Raw genomic sequence first — 23,555 nt, forward strand, 5'->3', positions numbered from 1 at the left:
GGGCTCAGTGGGAGGCCCATCTCTGTCTCTCATTGGCCCCCTTCTACATGACAAACCTCAGGACATCAATTGCTTCTTTGAAAAGACTTCAGGACCACATTTGGGGAAATTAGGTTTAGAACAGCAGAGGCCTTGCTGAAAGATTGTTCACCAAAGACAGAATTTTTAAGCACTAGATGTCATTAAAATCTTAATCGACTCACTCAAAATTAAGGCAATGAAAAGTTGATTTCCACTTGGCTTCTGCTGAGATTCTAGGGTGCCAGTGACCAGGGTGGAGCCTTATTCTTTACTGAGGGGCAGGAGCCAGCAGGGCAGGGGAAGCCAGGCCAGAGATACTGCAGAGGAAGCAATGTCCCTGGCTCTTGGCTGCTTAGAAACTTTCTGGTTATGAACACAGGCTGTGCAGCAACCTGGTGTTAATTATTAATCTGATAACCTACACTGCCAGAAATGACTATTATTTTTTTCTCTTTGCTGCTCATCACCTTGGGACTGGCTAGTAAGTTCACTCCTGAAATGCTTATTAAGCAGTTCCTGTGTTCATGGCCTACTTTTACTGAGCACTTACTATGTGCCAGGCACTATTAGCACTTTATAGGTAGTAACTCATTTAAGCTTCAAAACAACCCTGTAGTTGCAAGGATAATTATCTGTATTTTAGGGATGGAGAGTTCAGGCCCTGAGAGGTTAGACGACTTGCCCAAGGTCATAAACCCCAGCAGTCTGGCTCTAGAGCTGGGTTCTTAACAACCATGTTATCCATATCTCTGTGGCAGGCAGTGGATACAATGGTGAATAAGGCATATGCCTCCATAGAGCTGATGGCCACATTAGGGAGGCAGATGATAAACAGTTACCACAATTATCATTGAACTCTGATTTAAGTACCACAATAGGAAAAATGTAGGGTAGAAGAATTAATAAAGGGGATGCTTTTGTCTTGGTCAGGTGGGGGGTGGGTATCATAGCGGGGCAGTGCCTTCCTAGAGGAAGAAAGCTTTACATTGAAATCTGGTAGACAAGGAGTTATCAGGTGAAAAAGGGAAGGAAATGATCCAGGCAGAGGGAATGGCATGTACAACGGCCTGGAGTCAGGAAGGTGGTTGGCTCCCTGAAGAAGCAGACTGTGGCCCTGGTGGCTGGAATGTAGTGAGCCACAGAGTGAGCAGAGCGAGGTGGAGGAGTCAGGCAGAGCCAGATCCCATGGGCCCTGGGCCATGGTAAGGATTTAAAGTTTTATATAAGAGTCGTGGGAAGCCATTGAGGCATTCTGAACAGAGACTGAAATGGCAGGTCTGGGTTTGAAAAGTTGACTCTGGCCACCAGGTGCAGAATGAATGCAGCCGGGCAAGATCGGAGTCCAAGGCAGTGCCAGATGCGGGATGGTGCCCAGCAGACCGTGTGGTGGCAGTGGGATGGAGAGAAGTAGATGGATTCACCTTGTATTAGGAGGCAGGCTGACAGGATAGATATAAGGAGCAGAATTCTGAGACTGGACTAAGGAGAAAGACCCTTGTCCCCTTCTCCATCATATTCTCTAGATTGAGCACTTAGACCCACCATATGTCAGCTTTTGACCTACTGGAGTGACTCCAGTGCCTTGGACAGAGCTTATACCTAATAGATATTCAATAAATACTTGAATTAAATGGAATGGAGAACTGGAACCCAGAGCAGATAAAGGGAAAGATGCATATTCAGGGATCAAGAAGAAAGGTATTGAAGAAGAAAGAACGGTCAAGAGAAGTAGAATACCAAGAACCCAGTTTCACAGTACCTGGGTGGTGGCACAGCAAGGGAAGGTTACCTGTCCATCCGGCCAGGCAGCAGCAGTGGCCTGTGACAGGGTCACATCCATCAGCATGGCTGCAGTCACAGTGTTCACTGCAGTTCAGCCCAAATGTGCCATCCTGTGGAGAAGACAGGGAGAGAAAAATGATCAGACCCAAACTTCCAGAGGTTTGTGTTACTTCTATGGATCTTTTCTTTAATTTTTACTTTCGGAGGGTCCAGTGAGATCTACTGGATCTGGATGACAAAACTGAGCCAGAACCCCACAGGGATGTAGGGAGACTGGGGCTGGGGCACAATGGGGACACGTTTTGTAAGTGGGAATCAACACAGCCATGAAGACACTCTGAAGAATTATTTGGCTGCATTAACAGGAGTATGAGGTTGGGAGGGAGGGTGATACTCCTGCTGTACTTTTCGGTGGTCAAGCTCAAAGGCCTGTAATGATCATTAACTAAAATTGTAAATGAAAGTGCACTTTGCAAATTGTAACACATTGATCACATGTGAGGAATGACTATGATTTATTCTTTGTTGCTGGGGAAGAAGGTAGTCACCAATTCTTATATGCTCATTAGGTATCAAAAGCCTCATATACCTCATTTTTCTTAATCCTCACAGCAATTCCATGATATGATTCCATTATATTCCCACTTTAAAGATGAGAAACAAGGTTAGAGAGGTGAAGTAACATGCTCAAGGTTACAAAGGATGTGACAAAGCCAAGATTTGAACTCAGGATTGCAGGACTCCAAATTACTCATTAAGGAGTGCATTGCTCACTTATCCAACAATATATCAATGGGTTTAACTTATTTGTATCTCAGACCTATAAGATCCAGTGATTAAGTCTGGGTGGTTATTGTTGAACAGTGCTTGCTTTAGTCGCCACACACTCTGATCATAAAAGTACAGACTGTTGGAACCAGAAGGAAGCTCAGACATTATCTACCAAGGAATGGCAAGTCTCGTGGATTAGTAAGGGTTGTCTTATAGCACTGGGTTGTGAAGGAATCTGAAGCTGCATTTGAGCTCGAGTGCCAGTCAATAGTGTTTACCAAGAGCAACACGGGAAAAGTGATGCCATGTCACCACATCTGCCAAGTATTTGCCATTTTATAGATGAGAGGGATGAGGGCCAAAGTAGTAAAATAGCCACAGAGAAGTTAGGACTAGGACTGTAACCTAAATCTAAGTGTCCCATCACCTAGCTTAGTGCTTTTCTCTGTGCACTCTTGTGGACAAACTAACACCAGGGAAAGGGCGTGAGAGAATGCTAAGCCCAACCTGTCCCTCCCCACCCTGGCACTCACCGGGCAAGGCAGCTCACAGGTGTCTCCCAGCCAGCCAGGGGTGCAGGAACAGGAGCCATCTATGGGGCTGCAGGCTGCCCCATTGGCACAGGTGCAGCTCTCGTTGCAGTTCAGGCCCCATGTCCCACTGGGACACGGCAGGGTGCAGTCCAGGCCCTGCCACCCTGAGGGGAGGGAAAGGGACTGTCACTTCTCCGGGTCCAGTGTGTCTTTTTGCCCACTCCCCCTAGCTCTACACACAGCATCCCACCCAAACCACTGCTTTCCTGAGGGCTGGGTTAGAACACACATTCCACACACAGTTCAGAAATTCAACAGAGCTGTTAGGAGAGCTGGGGCTAGAACCCAGGTCTCCTGCCTCTGGGTGCTCAGTTTGTGCTCCAGGCAGATGATCCTACCTGGAACAGGTACCACCTCAGGTGGGGAGTGCTGTCTCTGCCCAGGCTGGAGTCTGGCAGCTTAACTCAGGGCCCTCTGTTTGAGGGACAGCTGATTCTCCATTTTTAGGCTGGTCACTGGCCTCTTTGCCTACTGCATCATTTCTCCCCTTCTCCCCTTCCCCGCTTCCCTGTTTGTGATGGGGGCTGGCCCCTGCGGGATGCATATCCCAGGATTCTCGTCAGCTGGCTCCCAGCTGGGCTGCATGTGGGAGACCTGCCCACAGACTGGAGAGTGGAAGCAGGAGAGAGAGGTGTGTCCTTTTCCTCTTTCTCTGTCTGGGGCCTCGGGCGGTGGCGCAGCCCCCTCTTTCTATGTCTCAGTGCCTACCAGGTACCCTTCACTCCCAGGCTCTGGGAACTCTTTCTTTTGTTCCTCCAACCCTAGGAGCGATAGCAGCTTCTCCCACAGGTATTAATGTCTGGGTTGCATACCTTCCCTGTGTGCTCTTCAGCTCTTTGAACATTGCAATGAATCCCCTCATTACATTCCTGCTATTGAAGTTCCTGGTATGGGTTTCCTTGCCTGGAACCCAACCAATATAGGCTTCCTGACCTTGCATGTGGGTGGGGCTGGGACAGCCCCACCTCAGCTGGCAGCACCACCTGGGCAGTGTGCTCATATGTGGGGGATGAGCTTGGGGGAGAGGGCACATTACCTTCCTTGCAGGTACAGGAGCCATCTACTGGGGAGCAGGTGCCACCATTGTTACAGCTACAGATGGACGAGCAGTTGGGGCCGTAGGTCCCTGCTGCACAGGAAACGGCACAGACCTCTCCCTGGAAAGGGAGGGGTTGAATTTTGGATCAAAGATTGCTCCACGTTGGATGGCTGTGGTAGGCAGGATAATGACCCCTGCTGCCCCCAACATGTTCATGTCCTAATCCCTGGGATCTGTGAATATGTTACCTTACATGGCATAAAGGGACTTTGCAGGTGTGATTAAGGACCTGGAGATGGGGAGAATGTCGGGGGTTATCCAGGTGGGCCCAATATAATCACGAGTACTTCAGAGTAAAAGATGACCAAAGAAGGTAGGTCAGAGAGATACACCATGAGAAGCCCTCCACCCGCCTGTGCTGACTTTGAAGATGGAGGAAGGGGCCAGGAGCTGAGGAATGCAGTGGCCTCTAGCATCTGGGATCAGCAGCTCTTTTACAGTTAGCAAGAAAATGAGGGCCTCAGTCCTGCAACCAGAGGAGCTGAATCTGCCAACAACATGAGTGAGCAGGAAATAGACCCTCTCCTAAAGCTTCCAGGAAGGAACACGGCCTGCCGGCACCTGGGCTTCAGCCTCATGAAACCCATACCAGACTTCTGACCTTCAGGACTGTCAGATAATAAATTAGTGCTGTTTGAAGCCACTAAGTTGTGATTTTTTACAGCAGTAATGGAAAACTAATATAACCGTTTTCAGTTATTGGAGGGGTCAGGCCTCCAGACCACAAATCTAGAGGACCTTGACCCCAAAGTCTGTATTAGGTTGAAGCAGCACCAAGTCTAACCCGTTGTCTCCCAATCTGATTTCTCACCCACAACCCCATGACACAAGTAGTAATATCCTATCCGTATTTGCCTGAGCCTCAGAGAAGTTAAATGTAAATGATAGCTCATGCATATTGAGACCTTTCTCAATATCGTGTAACACACACACCATCTCATTTAATTGTCACAGCACTCACACGAGATAGAAGCTACTGCCTCAGCATTATTCTCACCTAACAGATAACTGCATGGAGAAGTTACTTAACTCTGCCAAGGTCACAGAACTAAACCCAGTTGCTCCTTGTTGGAACCCAGGCTGGCTGCTTAACCATTACATTACCGGGGATCCTAAACTGGCTGCCCTGGAAAACATTCTGAGATAGAGATTAGTGAGCTCTTGAGAACAATCCCGATGAGGGAGGTGGTCAAGGCTGAGGAAAAGTTGAACCGAGGCACAGTTACATTAACTTCTGCTGATCTGGCAGGAAGCTCTGAAGCTGAGATGACCCCTGGAGTTGTCCCACATGGGGGAAAAGGAGGGAAATCCTTTATGCCCCCATCAATCACTGGCCATCCACTGGGATGGGGGAAGGGGCCATGACTCCTCAGGTGAGTCAGCTGACTTCAAAGGCAGTGTCTATAGAGGGCCTCACCTGGGAGCCACTAACTTTCCGGCAGCTGGAGAAGAAAGTGCTTCTGTCCTGAGGGGTGAATCTGGGCATCCACTCTACCGGTAAGTGGGTACGCTGTTAGCTCCAGTAAGGAATTTGGAGGAGGGGCAAGTTACAGGGTAGGGAGACCAGGAATGGAGGTTTCAGAGGCGTTGAGTGGTGGGAGCATTCAGTTAATCAGAAGAGTAGGGTAAAGGGGATGCAGATGGGAAGAGGGGTGTGGACGAGAGTGCAGAGGAGTATGAGCTGGGAATGCTCCAGGGGCGGCTGAAGGGTGGAGTGAAGGAGATAGGCAGAAGGGGGGCTGGGAGCCTAGAATGCCAGGGGAGGGAGTTCGGACTTTCTTCCCTGGGTCCCCCAGGACATGCTTCCCCACTTAGGAACCTACTGTGGTGCTGTCTACGCTGGAGCAAGTGGTTGCTGGATGTTGAATTCCCACCTCCGGCCCCTAGGGAGTGTCTCCAGCCAGCGTCTTAGGCCTTACGCCAAAGCTTCCCGTGGGAATCCTGGTAATAAATTTGGGCCCCACTAGCTGTGTGACACCGGATATGTACTGCCCCTCTCTGAGTCTCAGTTCCCGCATCTCTAAAATGACAGGCGTGGCATAGAGGAGCTCCCTTCTCAACTCTAAGGGTCCAGGCATCTGGCTTCACTCCCATGTGGGCCACAGAGAGACCCGCGGGTGTGGGTCTTTGCCACAGGGAAGTTCCTCTCCAGCCCTTTTCTGCTGCTGTCCCACCCTCGGAGTCAGGGAGTGTGAAGTTCTATCCCAAAGGCCCCACGGTTCCTGCTCTTTCCCCCGCTAGTCCCCAGCAGGCCTGACCAGCTGGAGTCTGTCAGCTTTCCTATTACCCAGAAAACTCCAATTTCTCCAAGATAATAAATAGCACATAAGAATCTGTTTAACCTCTGAGGGTCTTGGCCTGGGTGCAGACCGTGGGCACAGCGTATGCCTGTCTGCCTGAATCTGCTGTCAGAGAGAAGGGGTTTCTCTCCCAGAGTCCTCATTAGTGTCCCCAATCCTGATCCCCCTGCAAGGCCTCAAGTTGCCTGTGAGCCCTGTTGCGGGTCTACTGATGGGGCTCAGAGAGGCCTCCTGCCCTGGCCCTGATCCATGGGACAGGATGCCGGGAGCCCAGCTTGACACATCTGCTCCCAACAATGCTGTGTCAGTTTTCTCCCAGAGAAGCCTATGCCTGGTCTTTGCAGCAGTCCTGGGAGGCCACCAGGCTTAGGTGACTTTCTGCTTCCCAGAGAAGAAAAGGGAGAGTCAGAGAGGGGCAGTGGCTTATCCAGAACCCCCGGTGTGTTAGTGCCAGTGAAGGTGAAGGAGAAAGAACCAGATCTTCCATCCTGAGAGGCAATAGGGGTGAGGGAACAGAGGGTGGACTCTGGTACCATCCTGCTTTCACAGCTTATTCACCGTGTGACCATAGGCAATTTACTAAACCCCCTGAGCCTCAGTTCCCACATCTGTTAAATGGAATTGAAATGTCTCCTTTTCACAGGATTAAGAGGATTAAATTAGTTATCATTTGTGTAGTAGTTAGAATAGTGCCTGATGGGTAGAAAGCACTATACAAGCTATTAGTGCAAAGATATACCATCTCTTAGGGAAAGAATACACAAAATCCTCCTAGGTTTAAATTTAAGAAGGAAGTTCTGGAGGAGAGATCCACTTCTCAATTAAAAAATGCCAGCCCTGAAGGAGAGGAGGCAGGGTGGGTACCCGCGGCAGGGGGGTTGGGGAGAGTCCTGACTCCATGCCCCTTGTTTACCTTTTTATCACCTTCTCTGGGCTGGCTCCCTGTTCCCCCTCACAGCTGACACAGGCTGGAACTTTTATCACCACACACTACAGGTATGGTCTTGGAGGACGGAATGACCATTCCCTGAGGGCCACTGTTCCAAACACTTTGCATTTGTCAGATCCTCTGATATTGTGAAATATGTATTAGGTCTTCATCCAGTTTCCTGCCAAGCAACTCCTGGAATCCTTAGAATCTCCAAAGTGAGGTTTTTTGGGTTTTTTTTTGTTTGTTTGTTTGTTTTTGTTTTTACCCCCGAGACGGAGTTTCGCTCTTGTTGCCCAGGCTGGAGTGCAGTGGCGTGATCTCGGCTCACCGCAACCTCCACCTCCCAGTTCAAGCGATTCTCCTGCCTCAGCCTCCTGGTAGCTGGGATTACAGGCATGCACCACCACGCCCAGTTAATTTTTGTGTTTTTAGTAGAGACGGGGTTTCTCCATGTTGGTCAGGCTGGTCTCGAACTCCCGACCTCAGGTGATCCACCCACCTTGGCCTCCCAAAGTGCTGGGGTTACAGGTGTGAGCCACTGCACCTGGCCAAAAGTGAGGTCGTTTTGTATGCTAATGACTGATGGCTGCTTCAGGATGGGGACTGGTCACCAGAAAGGCCAAGGCAGGATTAGAAAGTTGGGACGTACAGCCCCACCCACTGAAGGGGGAAGGTATAAGGAAGAGGGGCTGAAGGTTGAGTTGATCACCCAAGGCCAGCAAGGTAACCAATGATTCCCATGTAACGAAGTCTCCATAAAAACTCTAAAGGACAGGGTTTGGAGAGCTTCTGGATAGCTGAACATACGGAGGTTCCGGGAAGGTTGTACACCTGGAGAGGGCATGGAAGTTCCACACCCCTTCCCACATGTTTTGCCCTCTGTATCTTTTCATCCATATCCTTTGTAATATCCTTGATAATAAACTGGTAAATGTGTTTCCCTGAATTCTGTGAACCTCTCTAGCAAATTAATCGAACCCAAGGGGGGAGTTGCAGGAAACCTGATTTATAGCCTGTCAGTTAGAAGCACAGGCAAGGCCAGGCGCGATGGCTCACACCTGTAATCCCAGCACTTTGGGAGGTTGAGGCAGGCGGATCACAAGGTCAGGAGATTGAGATCATCGTGGCCAACATGGTGAAATCCCGTCTTTACTAAAATACAAAAAAATTAGTTGGGCGTGGTGGTGCCCGCCTGTAGTCCCAGCTACTTGGGAGGCTGAGGCAGGGGAATCGCTTAAACCTGGGAGGCAGAGATTGCAGTGAGCCGAGGTCATGCCACTGCACTCCAGTCTGGGTGACAGAGCAAGACTCCGTCTCAAGAGGAAAAAAAAAAAAAACACACACACACACAGGCAAACAGCCTGGAGCTTGTGACTGGCATCTGAAGGCAGGAAGGGGAGCAGTCTAGGGCCCTAAGCCCTCCACCTGTGGGATCTGACGCTATCTCCAGATAGATAGTGTCAGAATTGAATTGGAGGGCACCCAGCTGATGTCTGCTGCAGAACTGATTGATTGCTTGTTGCTGGGGAGAAATCCCCACACATTGGTCACAGAAGTCTTCTGTGTTGATTGTTGTTGAGTGGGAGAAGAGAAGAAACTGTGGTTTTTTTTTTTTTTTTTTTTTTTTTTTTTCCAGTCAGCTCCTAACAGCAAAAAGTCCAAATGGGGAATCAGACAGTTTCTAAAGTGCACCGCTCTGCCCTGAAGGAATGTAACCTTGGCACAGCTAACTTCGAGCACTCTCCTCTTCCACCTCACTGCCCTGGCCCCCTGGCCTCAGTACCAATGCATACCAGGTTCTAACACCTCAACGAACACAAGTATTACACTAACAGTTAAAGTTTTTTGTCAAATTCCCTAACTTCTAGCCTCTGATCTGAGGGTGAGGCCTGGTCTGTAATTGGCCAGTCTCTGGTGATTGATGTTCATAGCAAGCCAATCACCAGCCTATCTCAGATTAGACTGTCAGCTCTCCCTACCCCAGCGCATCCCCTGACCCAAGGTACAGTAATACCTTTTTGATTTGGGGGACCACTAACAAACAAGCCTTAATATGATGGTCTATGTGGGCAGTCAGTATAGACATCTGTGTGTTTCTGTGGGTGTTTGCCTTGGGTATGTCTGTGTACATTTTCTCCTGGGTGTCTTCCCTGACACTCCTTTCCAGCCCACCAGCCCTGCCCTGGTGGGAATTGGGTGCATACATAGCAACCATCATCCTAGCACCAGAGGGTTGTGGTTGGCTCAGTGCCTCCCTCCACCTCAAGGCTGTGAACTCTGTGGGGATGGATCTGATTGTATTCATGTCTAGATTCTCAGAGCTTGGGCCCCTGCTGGTACATAATGGATCCTCGATAAATGTTTAATTGAAATGAGATGTTTGTGTGTACATGCTGGCTTCTACTGTGGACAGGAGCAGAAGGACTGGGCACTTTCCATATGCTTTCTCTCGTATGCCAGGCAATTCAGCAAATGTTTGCTGAGTGAGGGCCAATTCTGAGCTAGCCATGTTGCAGGCTCCAAGGGCACAGAAGAGACTGGGACCCAGTCTCTGGCCTTGGGCAACTCCCAGGCAGTACCCATGCAGGTATAGTCATGCCTACATCCAGGTATGTTTCTTTGTCCACTTATTTACTCTCTGCCTCTCCCAGAGAGACTAGAAGCTTCAAGAGAAGAGGGGCCTTACCTATTTAGGTTCCCCAGTACCTGGCACAGAGTATGGGAATTTTCAAATAATGTGTGAGTGAGGGTCCCTGGTAGGCTGGGTTCTGTGGTCCTCATCACACACAGGCAACAGAATATTGTCTCGTCTAAGGATGGGCCCCACGCTAACACACTGACTCTGAGCCTCCATGGGGCTCTTGTGAGAAGGGAAAGCCAGGAGATCCTGGTCTGTGCTTCCGTGCCTCACCCCATCACTCCCTGCCCAACTCTGCCTACCAGAGAGCGAGAAGCACAGGCAAAAATTATATAGTTGGCCTCTAGAGCATCCATTCTGGGAGACAAGACGTTCTGAGCTAAACAGACATCAGAGATGATCAAATCCACCATGAGCCAAAGTGGGCCCACAAGGCAGAGCTGGGACTTGCAGGCCACTGCTCCCAGGGAACTGGCTGCAAGGGTTTTTCTGTCTACACCTGCCTCCCTCCAGCCTAAAGCCTGACCCAAACCAGCCCTCAGTTCATGTCAGTTGATCTTGTCACATACTGGAGAAAAGGCCAGGATGAGAGCCAGGGTTGTGAGCTGAGGAGTTTGCATCTGGCATGTCATATGCTTTGCTTAGCCTAGCAACTCTGCCCACTCCCCCAGCCAGGCCTGTCCCCTAAGGTCCTTTATTGAGGTTGTTCCCCTAAAATCACCATCTCGAATTCCTGCTGGAAGTAGTCTATCTTCTTTTTGGATAAACTAATGTTAATGCATGGTAATGTACAGGCCTTGGTTTCTTTATCAATCATCTGAGGCTATTGAAACCAGTCTCCCCAACTTTTCACCACTAAGGACCCTTTTTGGTATTCTCCCCCTACAAAGCCCTCTCTGTTTGAAAGACATTGCAGTCCCTCTGGGCTGGTGTCCAAGGCTAGTCACATATTGGACAAGTACAATTTGGCCAGTGACCACATACCATGTGACTCTAGTGGCAGCCTCTTGTCCACCAACCATGATCTAGATATTCCTATGATGTCACCTATGACCAATCAGAGCTTCTGATCAGCACACACTAACCTGGGATATCACATAGAGTTAATTTAATTCTAATTAAAAGCAAAAGAAAAACCTTGGTGTTTCAGTTAGCTTCATCACAGGTAATACAGGATTTCCCGCAGGTTTTGTGAAATGTACCAATCTGCTCTTGGCAACCTGCTGCAGCCTTTACAAGTGTCTAGCTGGGAACCACTGGCTATGTCATCTCTAAGGGCCCTTTAGCTCTGACTCTGAGTATCTTCCTGCCTGGAGTGGGGGTCTTAACCCAAAGGTGTGAGGAATGGTAGGAAGCAGGGCCAGAGATGGGGAGTCCTCTTGGGCCTCTTAAGATTCCCACCAGCTGTGGTCCACCTGCTCTGCTAATGCATGGCCTGGGCCTGGTCACATACCTGTCCCAATGGTGGGTCGATAGCCCATAATGCTAGAGCTGAAAGGGACACTGGGAATCACCTGGTCCAGTTGCCTTGTTTTATAGGTGAGGAAACTGAGGACAAAAAAGGGAAAGTGACTTGCCCAAGATCACACAGCCAATGCAAGGTGAACATTCATTTGGAACTCAAATCTCCTAGCTCCCATTTCGATCACAGGATGCCAACAGCCCAAATGTGGGAATTCTGGGTTGGCCTGTGCCATCCCTGTTGATATGGAAAGTGCACTTGACACCTAAGCACAGAGCAAGACATCCAGAGGACATGGCCCTGATCTTGAGGGAGCACCAGCCACCAAGGCCTAGATGCTCTGACCCTTTCTTAGCACCTAAAAGTTGATGCTTGGGTGTCCTTCTATCTTCATCTATCCCCATCTCCCCAGTCCACACCACCCACAGGGCAGGTCCCCATGCTGCTTCTGGGGATGCCTGCCAGTCCTGTTCAGCATCTTCATTCTGTGAATGCAGAACGGATGTGAACCCTTCCTCCCATCCAAAGGCCTGTTAATTATAGATGCAGTATTGGCTATTAACATCTTGAACTTGATTTGAAAGCACTACTAACAAACCCTCGACGCTGGTCCCACTAAAGATGCAAATCACTCCTCCACCTTCCACCTGCCTCTGTGCATAACATGACGGCACAGGCCCAGACCCCGGTGGGTAATGAGTTATATGTTCTATTAAATTTGTTTCAAATATTGTTTATTGAATTTTCTCCCCTGCAATATGCTGCTTTGTAGTTTGGCCCTGTTTGGGAAAATTAATCAACAGCTGAGCTTCTCATGTTGATCATCCATTTTCCTTGCAATGGACAGGAGGTTAATGAGTATTTTTTGGAGTAGATGGAGGAGAATGGAAAGTGTTGACCCTCCCTCACACAAAAGAGGGAGGCAATTGTGTGAGTTTGTCGTCTAGTCCCCTTAAATATGCTCTGTGGGTAGGAGGCAGTGTAAACGGCGTGGAACTGAGTTCTCTAGATCCAGGCCAAGGTGGCATGAGCCTGCTAGCCTGTGGGAGCTCAGCAGAGACCACTCTGGGACCAGCAACCAAGGAAGTTGGCTTGGCTCAGCTATCCTTTTGTTGGAGGAGTAGGTGGGATGGCTCAGGGCAGGAATGGGTCCTGGACCTGGGGTCAGAGTACATAGGTTCAAGTGAGGCAAAAGCACTAGCCCAAGGTGACTTCCTCATTCATTCATTCATTCATTCATTCATTCATTCATTCGTTCAATCTGTGTTTCTTGAGCATCTATGACAAGCAAGACATTGTGATAGGCCTGTGTCTTGCTAACCATTACACTAGACTAGATGAGACCTAAGGTCCCTTTCAGTTCCCACTTTTTTTCTTTTTTTGAGACAGAGTTTCACCCTGTCACCCAGGCTGGAGTGCAATGTCGCGATCTCGGCTCACTGCAACCTCCACCTCCCGGGTTCAAGCAATTCTCCTGCCTCAGCCTCCTGAGTAGCTGGCATTACAGGTGCATGCCACCTGTAATTAGCCACACCTGGCTAATTTTTGTATTTTTAGTAGAGACGGGGTTTCACCATCTTGGTCAGGCTGGTCTCGAACTCCTGACCTCGTGATCCACCTGCCTTGGCCTCTCTAAGTGCTGGGATTACAGGCATGAGACACCATGCCCAGCCCTCACTCTTTAACTCTCCCCCAGCCCTCCCACTTCCAGGGCAGGTTTCCCTGTTACTGCTCCTTTGTGTCACTTACTACAGTTGTAATGAAGTAATCATTTAAAAAATTCAGCTCTCATTTACTAGATTGCAAGTTCCATGAGGATAAGGATTGAGTCATTTGTGTTCAGTACACATGGACTGAATTATTCAGACATTCAGGAAATGTTTCTTAAGTGCCAGTATGTGTCAGACACTGTGCTAGGTCAGGAGATACATGGGGAGTGGAACAGAGCTTGTCAGTAAAGTCTAGTGGTTAGATGGGGTAGAGCATGAAAGGGGCACAGGCTAGTCCCGCCCACTTCCAGGGGTTCCGCAAGCAGCCTGTAGTGGCTCTGGTTGCTTCTGTTCATCACCCCAGTCATTCCTGGAGTTCCGGAGCTACTAATGGGGACGGCTTTTGGTGTCCAATGCCACATCCATGCCAGCAGCACACAAGAATTGCATGCTTTATTATTTACAAACCCCCTTGCCAGACAAGCGCCTGCTCCTTGCCAAGCAGAATGCCAGCCCTGGGCTGCTGCACTCTCCTGCCCACCCTTGTCAGTCACACCCCACTCCCAACTCTACATGCTAGGACAGTGGGACTCTCAAGGGGGGAGCCTCATTTGTAATTTCCTAGGGAGAAAGAGTGACATGTGGCCCACAAGGCAAACAGAATAGCTTGTCCAAATGCCAGCCACGGCAGCCTCTCCAACGCAGAGCAAACCTCGCTGGACCTAATTAGTGCGTCGCTGATAAAGCAGCAACTGACAGCAGGTGCATGTTGGGGAAAAGAAACTCTGCATAAGGTATGAGGAACAGAGAGCCACAGGGATGAGAGAGAGACTTGGAGGACACTTGTCATATCTATCCCTGACCCTGCCTCCCTGTGCGGAGGGAGAAATGTCCACAGCCTGTGGGGCTGAGTCATTCTGTCTGGCTCCCATGCAGGCGGAAGGAGCAGAAAGGTTAGGACTGGAAGCCCCTGTAATATTCACTCTCACCTATGTCTGTCAAAAATGAATAGGCTGCCAGTGATCTGAGGTTACTCTGTGCAGTTGTGTAGGGTGTGCACTGCACAACTCTAGAGGTTTTATTCAAATGACAGTCATTATAGATTTGTGTATATATTACATCAGTTTTCTGGCAGATGTCAGTAGAATGTCTTGAGAAAGGGGCAACTTATTCTAATTTGCACAAATATTTGATATGGCTCTGACATCTCAAGGGTCCTCTTTGGAGGAGCACAGACACCTCCCAACAGTTCCCAAACAGACACCAAAACATTTCAGAGAGACCTGGCTGGGCACAGTGACTCATGCCTGTAATCCCAGTACTTTGGGAGGCTGAGGCAGGTGGACGGCTTGAGGTCAGGAGTTTGAGACCAGACTGGCTAACATGGTAAAAACCTGTTTCTACTAAAAATACAAAAATTAGCTGGGCATGGTGGCAGACACCTGTAATCCCAGCTACTTAGGAGGCTGAGGCACGAGAATAGCTTAAACCCAGGAGGCAGAGATTGCAGTGAGCCAAATTGCCCCACTGCACTCCAGCTTGGGTGACAAAGTGAGACTCCATCTCGAAAAAAAAAAAAAAAAAAAATTCAGAGAGACCCAAGAGGCAGTCCATGCGGCCAAGAAAAGATGTTTTAGATCAAGTTGAGGCCATGTCACTTACTGGCTGAGTCATCCAGGGTGCTCCTAGGGACTCAGCTGCAGTTCTCATGGAGCAGTTTCTTTTCTCCTCTGTATCGATGCTCTTGTGCTACCTGTATCCCCTTCTCCTTTTCTAATCATTCTCTTTCCTGAGATTCTGTACTCAGTTTAGAGCAGGCATTACTGGCTTATATGGGCTTATTGAGCAAACTCAGGAGAGTTGTACCTTATTAGGAGACCCAAATTCTAAAATCTCTGGAGATGTTTGCATAGTGTATGCATGATGGGCAGCCCTTGGAGGGAGTGGGGAGCAGGACCCTGGTCCTCACCACTGACCACACCCCTTCACCCCTCTAGACAGGGGTGGCCCTGTGGCTTAGGGCAGACCCACACATCCCTAGTGCTGATGACAGGAGAAAGGAAACTCCATATTTTTCACACCCCCCTTGGTGACAGGCTTGTGCCAGGCACTTTTTTTTTTTTTCTCTTATCTCCTTTTGCTGTATAACAGCCCTGCAGGGAGAGAATTCCCTTCCTAGAGAGAGAACTATCCTAGAGAGGGTTTGCAAACCAAGGCCGGAGAGGTCGATTTGCCCCAAGTCACAGCATGGGAAAGGGAAGGGGCAACTGATTCCAAAGCCCAAGTTCTGTCCCCTAGACCAGGCTGCCTTGACTGCACACAGGTTGGAAGCGATGGGGACTCAAATGTCCTTAGCACATGCAATATGCAAGGCTTGCTACCAGGTGCCTGTGATGTGTAATTTCATAATCTCCTGTCCTACCCATTTGTTGTTAAATGTATGTTGACAATGAAGGCAGAAATGGCTCACAGGGGCTTATGGTGGGAACTCTTAGGGAACTATTAGGGGGCATTTGTGTCTTATGTTGTTAGGAAGCTCCTGAAGTACAAAAGGTTTCAAGACTTCAGGGTATAAAGCTAAGATGGTGGGATAACAGGCAGTGGGAGTGAGTATTTAATAATGTATATCTTTTGAATGAAATAAAGCTGGTTTGATGGTGATGGTGGTGGTGGTGATGATGATGATGGTGCTGGTGGTGCCGCTGCTGCTGCTCCTACTGCTGCTCACCTTGGATGCTGGGCAATCATTGACAGCATATGACCCTAATCAATCTATGTTAGGTTTCATGATTTCCATAGTGCTACAACAAAACAAAACAAAAAACAAACACAACTTGGCTTTTTTTTTTCTTTTTTTTAGACGGAGTTTCGCTCTTTCGCCCAGGCTAGAGTAAAGTGGCATGATCCGGGCTCACTGCAACCTCTGCCCCCTGGGTTCAAGCGATTCTCCTGCCTCAGCCTCCTGAGTAGCTGGGAGGCACATGCCACCATGCCTGGCTAATTTACTAAAAGTAGAGACGGGGTTTCACCGTGTTGGCCAGGCTGGTCTCAAACTCTTGACCTCAGGTGATCCACCCGCCTTGGCCTCTCAAAGGGCTGGGATTACAGGCATGAGCCACCGCGTTCAACGCAAACCTTGGCATTTTTAAGTGCCAAAAAAAAAAAAAAAAATCGCCTCTAAACTTCTGGGAAAACCTATGTTGGGTGTTGGGGGAGGTCTTTCTGGGCATTTAGAGGAGTGTGTGTGTGTGGACCATGGAGGCAGGGAGCACAGACTGGCGATTTCTCCACGTGCATGTTCTGTGGACTGTTTTTGGTGAGCTTGTGTGTGTATGTGTGCTAGCGGTGACATGTATTCCTGATGTATTTCACGTGATTAACACGTGTGGGCCCTATGTGTGTCATAGGTACGAGATGTACATGTGCTCTGCATATATTGAGAGCAGGTTAGGGATAGGATTTGGTCCTGCTGTCCCAGGGTCCTGGTTTGCATGGTAACTGAGAGGGTCACCCCCTATGTGATCCATGTAGTATGTAAGTTTGGGGTGTGTGTGTGATATGTATTGGTGGTGTGACAGCTGTGGGGCAAACTTAGCATGTGCATGTCAGACATCTGGGCTGATCCTGGCCATAGAGTCCCAACGGTAATTTGATCATAGTGGCTTTGAGCATGGTATGGCTCAAAGTCAAAGGAGGGGTGGGTTGGATCTATAGGGTATATATGAGTGTGTACTGCAAAAGAGCCCAGCTCCCTAGGGGTGAGGGCTGTGTAGTGTGGACTTGGGGCAGTGGCCTGCAGAGCCAGAGTCTGACAATAGTGATGGTGACCATGTCCCAGGTGGGAACCAGACTGTGGGGGACAGAGGGTCCTGCAGAGGCTAATAAGGAAAACTAGGGTCCGAGTAAAATGCAGTGCATTCACATTTTAGGGGATGCTTCTAAATGATCTGTGCATTTATTCGACACATATTTACTGACACTCTGTGCAGGGGACTGTGCCAGGCTTGGATAGGCTGGGGGTTAGGAGGTGGCAGGCTGGGGAAAAGAGTAGGCACACAGGGATGAATTGGACAGACCCTTGGAGCTTACTGTTTAGTAGATGGGAGAAAAGCATCCACAATGTGCCACCAGAGTGGGTATGTCAGGGTCCTACGGAAAGGCTCTATCCCATAGGGAAGAAAGCAAGAAGCCTATGTAAGGAGGTGGCAACTGAATGGAGACTGGAGGGTGCACCAGCAGGATCTGGCTGAGGGGGATAGAGAGCAAGGGTATTCAGGGGAAGGGGCAGACTGAACAAAGGCGTGGCAGTGGGGCCACATGTGGGTTGAGGGGCTGCAGGGTAAGGCAGGTTGGATTTGCTGGAGTTTAGGGGTAAGGGAAGGGTGATGAGGGGCAGCAGCAGGAGCCTGGAGGTCAGGCTGGGCCCAGCCAGCATGACCTTGAGCGCCAGGTGTCAACTTTGCTTGGGCGATAAAGGAGGGCCCCCTAGAACAGGTGAGTGACTCAGTGTTCCAGCCTGTTTTAGAAAGGTGTCTGGGCCCTTCCTCTCTGGCTGAGAGTCCAGACTCTGGCAAATCCAGTTGATTATTGATTGTGGAATCATTATAAAAACAATTATAGACTGAATGCAAAGACAGCCCAGAAGTTAACACTGGAGAAGCTTTTACGAGAGAACAAAAAAGGAGTTGGGGTGGGGACAGATGCCTCTACTGTCCACAGTGTCCTCTGGTCCATCTCCATCCCCAACTCCCCAACTCCTATGAACTCTCAGGCCTTTTTTTTTTTTTTTTTTTTTTTGAGATGGAGTCTCACTCTGTCACCCAGGCTAGAGTGCAGTGGTGCGATCTCAGCTCACTGCAGCCTCCATCTCCCAGGTTCAAATGATTCTCCTGCCTCAGCCTCCCCAGTAGCTGGGATTACAGGCGCACACCATGCTCGGCTAATTTTTGTATTTTTAGTAGAGGCGGGGTTTCACCACATTGGCTAGGCTGGTCTCAAACTCGTGACCTCAAGGGATCTGCCCGCCTCAGCCTCTCAAACTACTGGGATTGCAGGTGTGAGCCACCGTGCCCAGCCCCTTGGGTTTTTTCCTCTAGATTTTTCTGGCCCTAGAGGTTTCTCAGTCAAGTTCTCACAGAGTGCCTCACCACACAGAACACAGGCCTGGAATGTGCCCTCCATGAAGGCACCCAAACCCAGGAAGGGGCAGGTTTGATGGGAGCTCAGGTCAGACCTCCCTGCAGGAAAAGACAGTGGTGGCTTCAGGCCTAGGCCAGACCTGGCGTGGGGCTGCAGGCCTGAGGGAGGAGAGGGGAGCAGGGCTATTGAGGGAGATGGGGTAGGAGGAGGCACCCTGAGGAGCAGTGAGGGCCTGGGTAGGGGCTCAGCCCTAGGCTGGGGAGTGCTGAGATGCACCAGAGACTATGTAACCTTGCCATGCCAGTTTCTTTATTTGTAAAATGTCAGTGGCACCATCACAGCCCTCAGAGGGCGGTGAGAGCACATGAGATGGTGATTATGAGTATTTTGTATTGGAGAACAGTGATGTGGATGGACAGCATGGTGGCTCGGCACTCCGTCCCTGCCACCACCTGGGAAACGGACACCTCCCCTGAGCTGCCTGACAGGTGCCTGATTCCCCCATCATTTGTCAGCCACTTCCAAATTCAGCTCTCCTGGCTCCAGCACCCACAAGGCCATAGTTAAGGTTTCATCCTGTTGGGGGCAGTGAGGATCACTCTGGGTTTGCCCGCAGCTCACAGGCATGTCAAGGGCAGGCAGGCATGTCAAGCCCATGGACTCTGCAACCTGCCTATTGGATTCAGGTCTTGTCCCTGGGGCTTTTTGAACCTTGTGCAAGGTGTTAACCTCTCTGTGTCTTCGTTTCCCTATCTGCAAAATGGGAATTACAATAGTACCTTCTTCCAAGGGTAGTAGTGAAGATGAAATAAGTTAATATACGTAATGTTCTTAGAACAGTGCTTGGCCCAGATGCTATGGATGCTTTCAGCGTTTTATTATTACATATGACCCAACAGGAACTAGGCCCACTGCAGGTGCAAGAAGAGGCTATGATTTACCTACTCCGTGCCAAACGCTTTTGTTGAGCTTGCCCTGTCTCATGCTCACAACAATCCTACAAGAAACATCCACATGCAAGGCAAGCAAAGGGTGAACCTGCCCTAAGCTACCCAGGAGGTGAATGGCAAGGCTGAGATGCAAACTCGGGTTTCCCTGACTCAAAGTCCATGCTCTCCCCACTCTGCCAAGCAGCCTCCAGTGAAGACATGTGGAGAGGATGGGATCCAGCACCTATTGAGCATCTACTGCATGCTGTTTTTGTTTTTTGAGACAGTCTCGCTCTGTCACCCAGGCTGGAGTGCAATGGTGCAATCTCGGCTCACTGCAACCTCTGCTTCCCAGGTTCAAGCTATTCTCATGCCTCAGCCTCCCAAGTAGCTGGGATTACTGGCGCCCACCACCATGCCTGGCTAATTTTTGTATTTTTAATAGAGACGGGGTTTCACCATGTTGGCCAGGCTGGTCTGGAACTCCTGAGCTCAGGTGATGCACCCACTTCGGCCTCCCAAAGTGCCGGGATTACAGGTGTGAGCCACCGTGCCCGGCCTGTATGCTGGTTCTTATTCTGTGACATCACCATCTCCTGACACAGAGAATGGAGGTCAAATACAGTACTGTTTTGTCATACCCCTCCTCGAGATGGCAGTGGCTCCCTCTTGCCTGCTGACTTAAGCACAAGAGCCCACCCTGGCATGCAGGGCCCGCCTGCTCTGCTCCCACTCTTTTCCTTCCACTCCCTATACCCTCCTCCACACCTATGCCTCATGGCCAGGGAGCCCCTGCCTGGCTTCCCTGGGCCTGTCTCAGGGAATTGTGAAGCCATGGGCCTGTCTCTGGGTATTGTATCTCCCTCCTCAGAACTTTTAGGAGACGCGAGAACATTTATTTTTTAGTGTTTCTGGGAGATAACTTTTAAATAGTTTTTTTGTTGTTGATTTTTCTTTTCTTTTTTGCATTTACCCCCATTGTTAGTTTTCTTATTAGCCCCACCTTGACATAATTTATTCATGACCTTTTTCTGCAATATCCTTCATTTTCCAGACATAATCACATCTTCTGGCAGGAATCCCTTCCCCTCCTGGGGTTGATAATTACTCTTGCAGATGGAATTATCGGCGCTAATGACTAAGGGAGAGGTGACTGGGAGGGGCTGGACTAGGGGGCTGGGGAGCTGAGGCACTGAAGCTTGAGCGCAGGGCCAGCAGCTTTCTTTGTTCCAGGCCTGCAGATTTTGTGGGGGGACTAGAACTAGATTTTGTGGGCTCTTCTGCACAATGAGGGTGCAAATGCAGACGCCTGTCTCCTGGGGCTGGTGTAAAGCACCAATGAAACAAGCTGTTGGGAAGGATGGGTAGAATCCCGGAGTGCAAAGTGGGGATCCTACAGCCCCACCCTACGGGGTTGTTGTGAGGATTAAACACAATGTATACAGAACGCAGTGCCTGGCCTAGGGCCCACTGCAAAATATGAGCCATCATCACCCCCAATTGGTTGTCTACTTTCTCCAGACCTTTCAGGGAGGCTTCCCTGATTTGTGGCCCTATCCCTGCCCTCTAGAATTGGTGAGGTCAGACCCAGGCCCTGGGCTCTGGCTAGGACTGGGAGCCAGCAGAAGCCCCATCTATGCTAGAGACTTAGACAAAAAGAAAACTGGGTATACTTAAAGCATAGATGCCTCAAATCTGCTCCAACAGCTTCTTTTGCTACAGAGATTGCTGCAGCCACTAGGCCTGAGACAAAGCCCCAGCCCAGACCCCAGTAATGAGGGCACTGATAATAAGGACATCAGGAACATGACAGCAAGAGGGTGGTCTGAGATGGCAAATGTTTATTTTTTAGAGTAGAAGAGTCAGCAGTTTTCCCTAATAAGCTGTATGGTAGGGAAGTCTGGACTCATCTTGGTGACATAAAACCAATTTTCCCTACTTTGCTCTGTGAATTGACAACATGACTTAACCCCCTGGTGACTCCCCTTGTGCCCCCACTGACCTGCCACCCCCACCGTCCCTCCCTGCCCTGGGAAACATCAGTAGGTGTCTGCTCTGGGTACAGGAAGCTCATGAGACGGAGGTAAAAGAGGAAAGAACAGTAGGCTGGGAGTCATGTCACCTGTATTCCACCCCAGCTCTGTTACGATATTCTGTGTGACCTGAGGGAAGTTCACGTTCCCTTTCTGACGTTGCTTTTTTTGCTGTACACTATGGAAGCCCTGAGCATTCTCCCAGCTCCACCACTATGAAGACCTATTCCTGTTTTACAGTGTTACATCCTGCATCTCGCTCAGTGGGTCGAAGGGCTGGCATTATTAATCCATCTCACCAATGAGAAACGGGCTCTAAGAGGCTGTGTTTCCTGAGGTCACACAGCTACTGACTGACAGATGTGGGATTCCAACCCAGGACTGTCTGATTCCAAAGTCCATGTCCTTTTGCTTGCAGTATATCTTCTCTCCACAGCCACATAATAAACCTTGACAAACATTTACTGAACATTTCCTACGTGCCGGACTTTGTTCTACCTATTTTATCTAATTCAATCCTCAGAATAACACTACAGCATAGTGCCATTCATTATCCTGTTTTATTGCTGGAAAAATGAGGCTTGAGAAGCTTAAGTAACGCCAACAAGACCACACAGGAGGTGATAACAGAGCTGGGATTTAGGTCCTGGAGTGTGTGTGTGTGTGTCTGTGTGTATGTTGTATTTTTGGATCATTTCTGCTATTTTGCGGTATTTGTACTCCTCTGCTCGCACAGGCATGGCAGCTAAAGGGTGAATTCCTCATCCCCAGTGCTGCATTCAGGAAAATCTTCTACTACAATAATTGGGAAATGAGTCAATAGTGGGGGGTGAGGGGATGAGAAGCTGGTTTTCTGTTCTTAGGGCTAACAGTCTATAGATCTCAGCTTGATGAAGAATGAAACAATTAGAAGAGAAAATGCACACACATGATATCCATGTCACCTGGCTGTCATTTTCAGTCTGCATTCTCTACCGGTCACACTTCTCTCACTCCCTAGTTCCAGCTTAGGAGCTACCCAAGAGGCAGACACGCACTCTGCCCAGCGGGGGGAGGCCGGGGGAGCATAACGTCTTTAAAGGACATCGGAAAGCTTGGAGGGAAATTCAGTCACTGCTCCACTGATCTGAATTTTCAAAACTCTTGCTCCCCGCTCCCACCTTCCCTGGTCAGAGCAGCTGAGGTTTCTGTATGACCTACCAGTGGCATAGAGAAAGGGGAGAAAAATGCGGAAACAAATTTGTTCATTTGGGTGATGGAGTGCCCGCTCCCCTCGCCAGCGTGCAGGGTTCAATAATGGCAGACAGGGCTTTAAAAAATTGCAGCATAAATAGATGAACCCTTTAAGGTAATAGAAATGCTGTCATCCTGGGGAGAAATATGGGCCCCAAATCCTATGGGAGGGAACACTGGAGCCCCTCTCCTCTGCTTCCTGCATTCCCATCCCCATCACAGTGGAGCTGAAAGGGAGCATCTGGGCTGAGGAATGGCCAGAGGGCCCCTTATCTCCCAGCCACACTGGATCCATGCGGGAGCAGGCAGCTGGGAGGGGGTCTGAGAAATCAAGTCTTTGCAGCCCTGGCAGTGACCTCACAGACAGTTCACTGCAGGTACCAAGGTGGCAGTAATTAGTCCAACAGCAGTGGAGGAGGCTCCATCAGTCTTGCCGCCTAGGTGAGGCCTTAATTAAGGAAAGGAAGGCTGGTCAGCAGAGGAGCATGGTGGGGCTGAGAAATCAGCCTTCTTCCCTCATGTGATGAGGAAGTCTATTCTTGGTTCTGTGGCTGCTCTTGGGAACCTAGGAGCCCTTGGCAACCCTGCCATTCCCAGCCAGGGGAAAGATTCAACTAACTGCTTCCTTCCTCTCACCCCCATTTCCACCTCTACCCCCAAACAGGGCACTCAGGCCAGGACCAGTCAGCCTCTTCAAGTGAGAGACCCGTTGGTGTAAATAACTGCGGCAGCAGTAGAGGCATCAGCAGCAGCAGCAGCAGCAATAATAGCTAATGCTTGTTGAAAGATTACTAATATGCTGGACATTCTGAACACTTTATATTTGCTAATTAATTTAGTCAGCCCAATAATCCTACGAAGCTGTGTTATTATTCCTTTTTACATATAAGAAACTAGAGGCAGGCTGGGCATAGT

At 49.5% G+C, this 23,555-nt stretch overlaps 1 protein-coding gene across 8 annotated transcripts in view; it reads right to left on the bottom strand.

Annotated features, from left to right (window-relative positions):
* The window catches only part of MEGF11 (multiple EGF like domains 11), a 379,715-nt gene that overhangs the window by 31,394 nt on the left and 324,766 nt on the right, over positions 1 to 23,555 (bottom strand). For all 8 annotated transcript variants that reach the window (XM_050795920.1, XM_050795919.1, XM_050795918.1 and 5 more), the window contains 3 exons: positions 4,204 to 4,324; positions 3,108 to 3,271; positions 1,811 to 1,913 (listed from right to left, as the gene is read on the bottom strand). In XM_050795920.1, coding sequence (XP_050651877.1) covers positions 1,811 to 1,913; positions 3,108 to 3,271; positions 4,204 to 4,324 — 388 coding nt within the window. The remainder of the gene's footprint in view (positions 1 to 1,810; positions 1,914 to 3,107; positions 3,272 to 4,203; positions 4,325 to 23,555) is intronic.

The sequence above is a fragment of the Macaca thibetana genome, chromosome 7 (genome assembly GCF_024542745.1).
Source record: "Macaca thibetana thibetana isolate TM-01 chromosome 7, ASM2454274v1, whole genome shotgun sequence".
NCBI lineage: Eukaryota > Metazoa > Chordata > Mammalia > Primates > Cercopithecidae > Macaca > Macaca thibetana.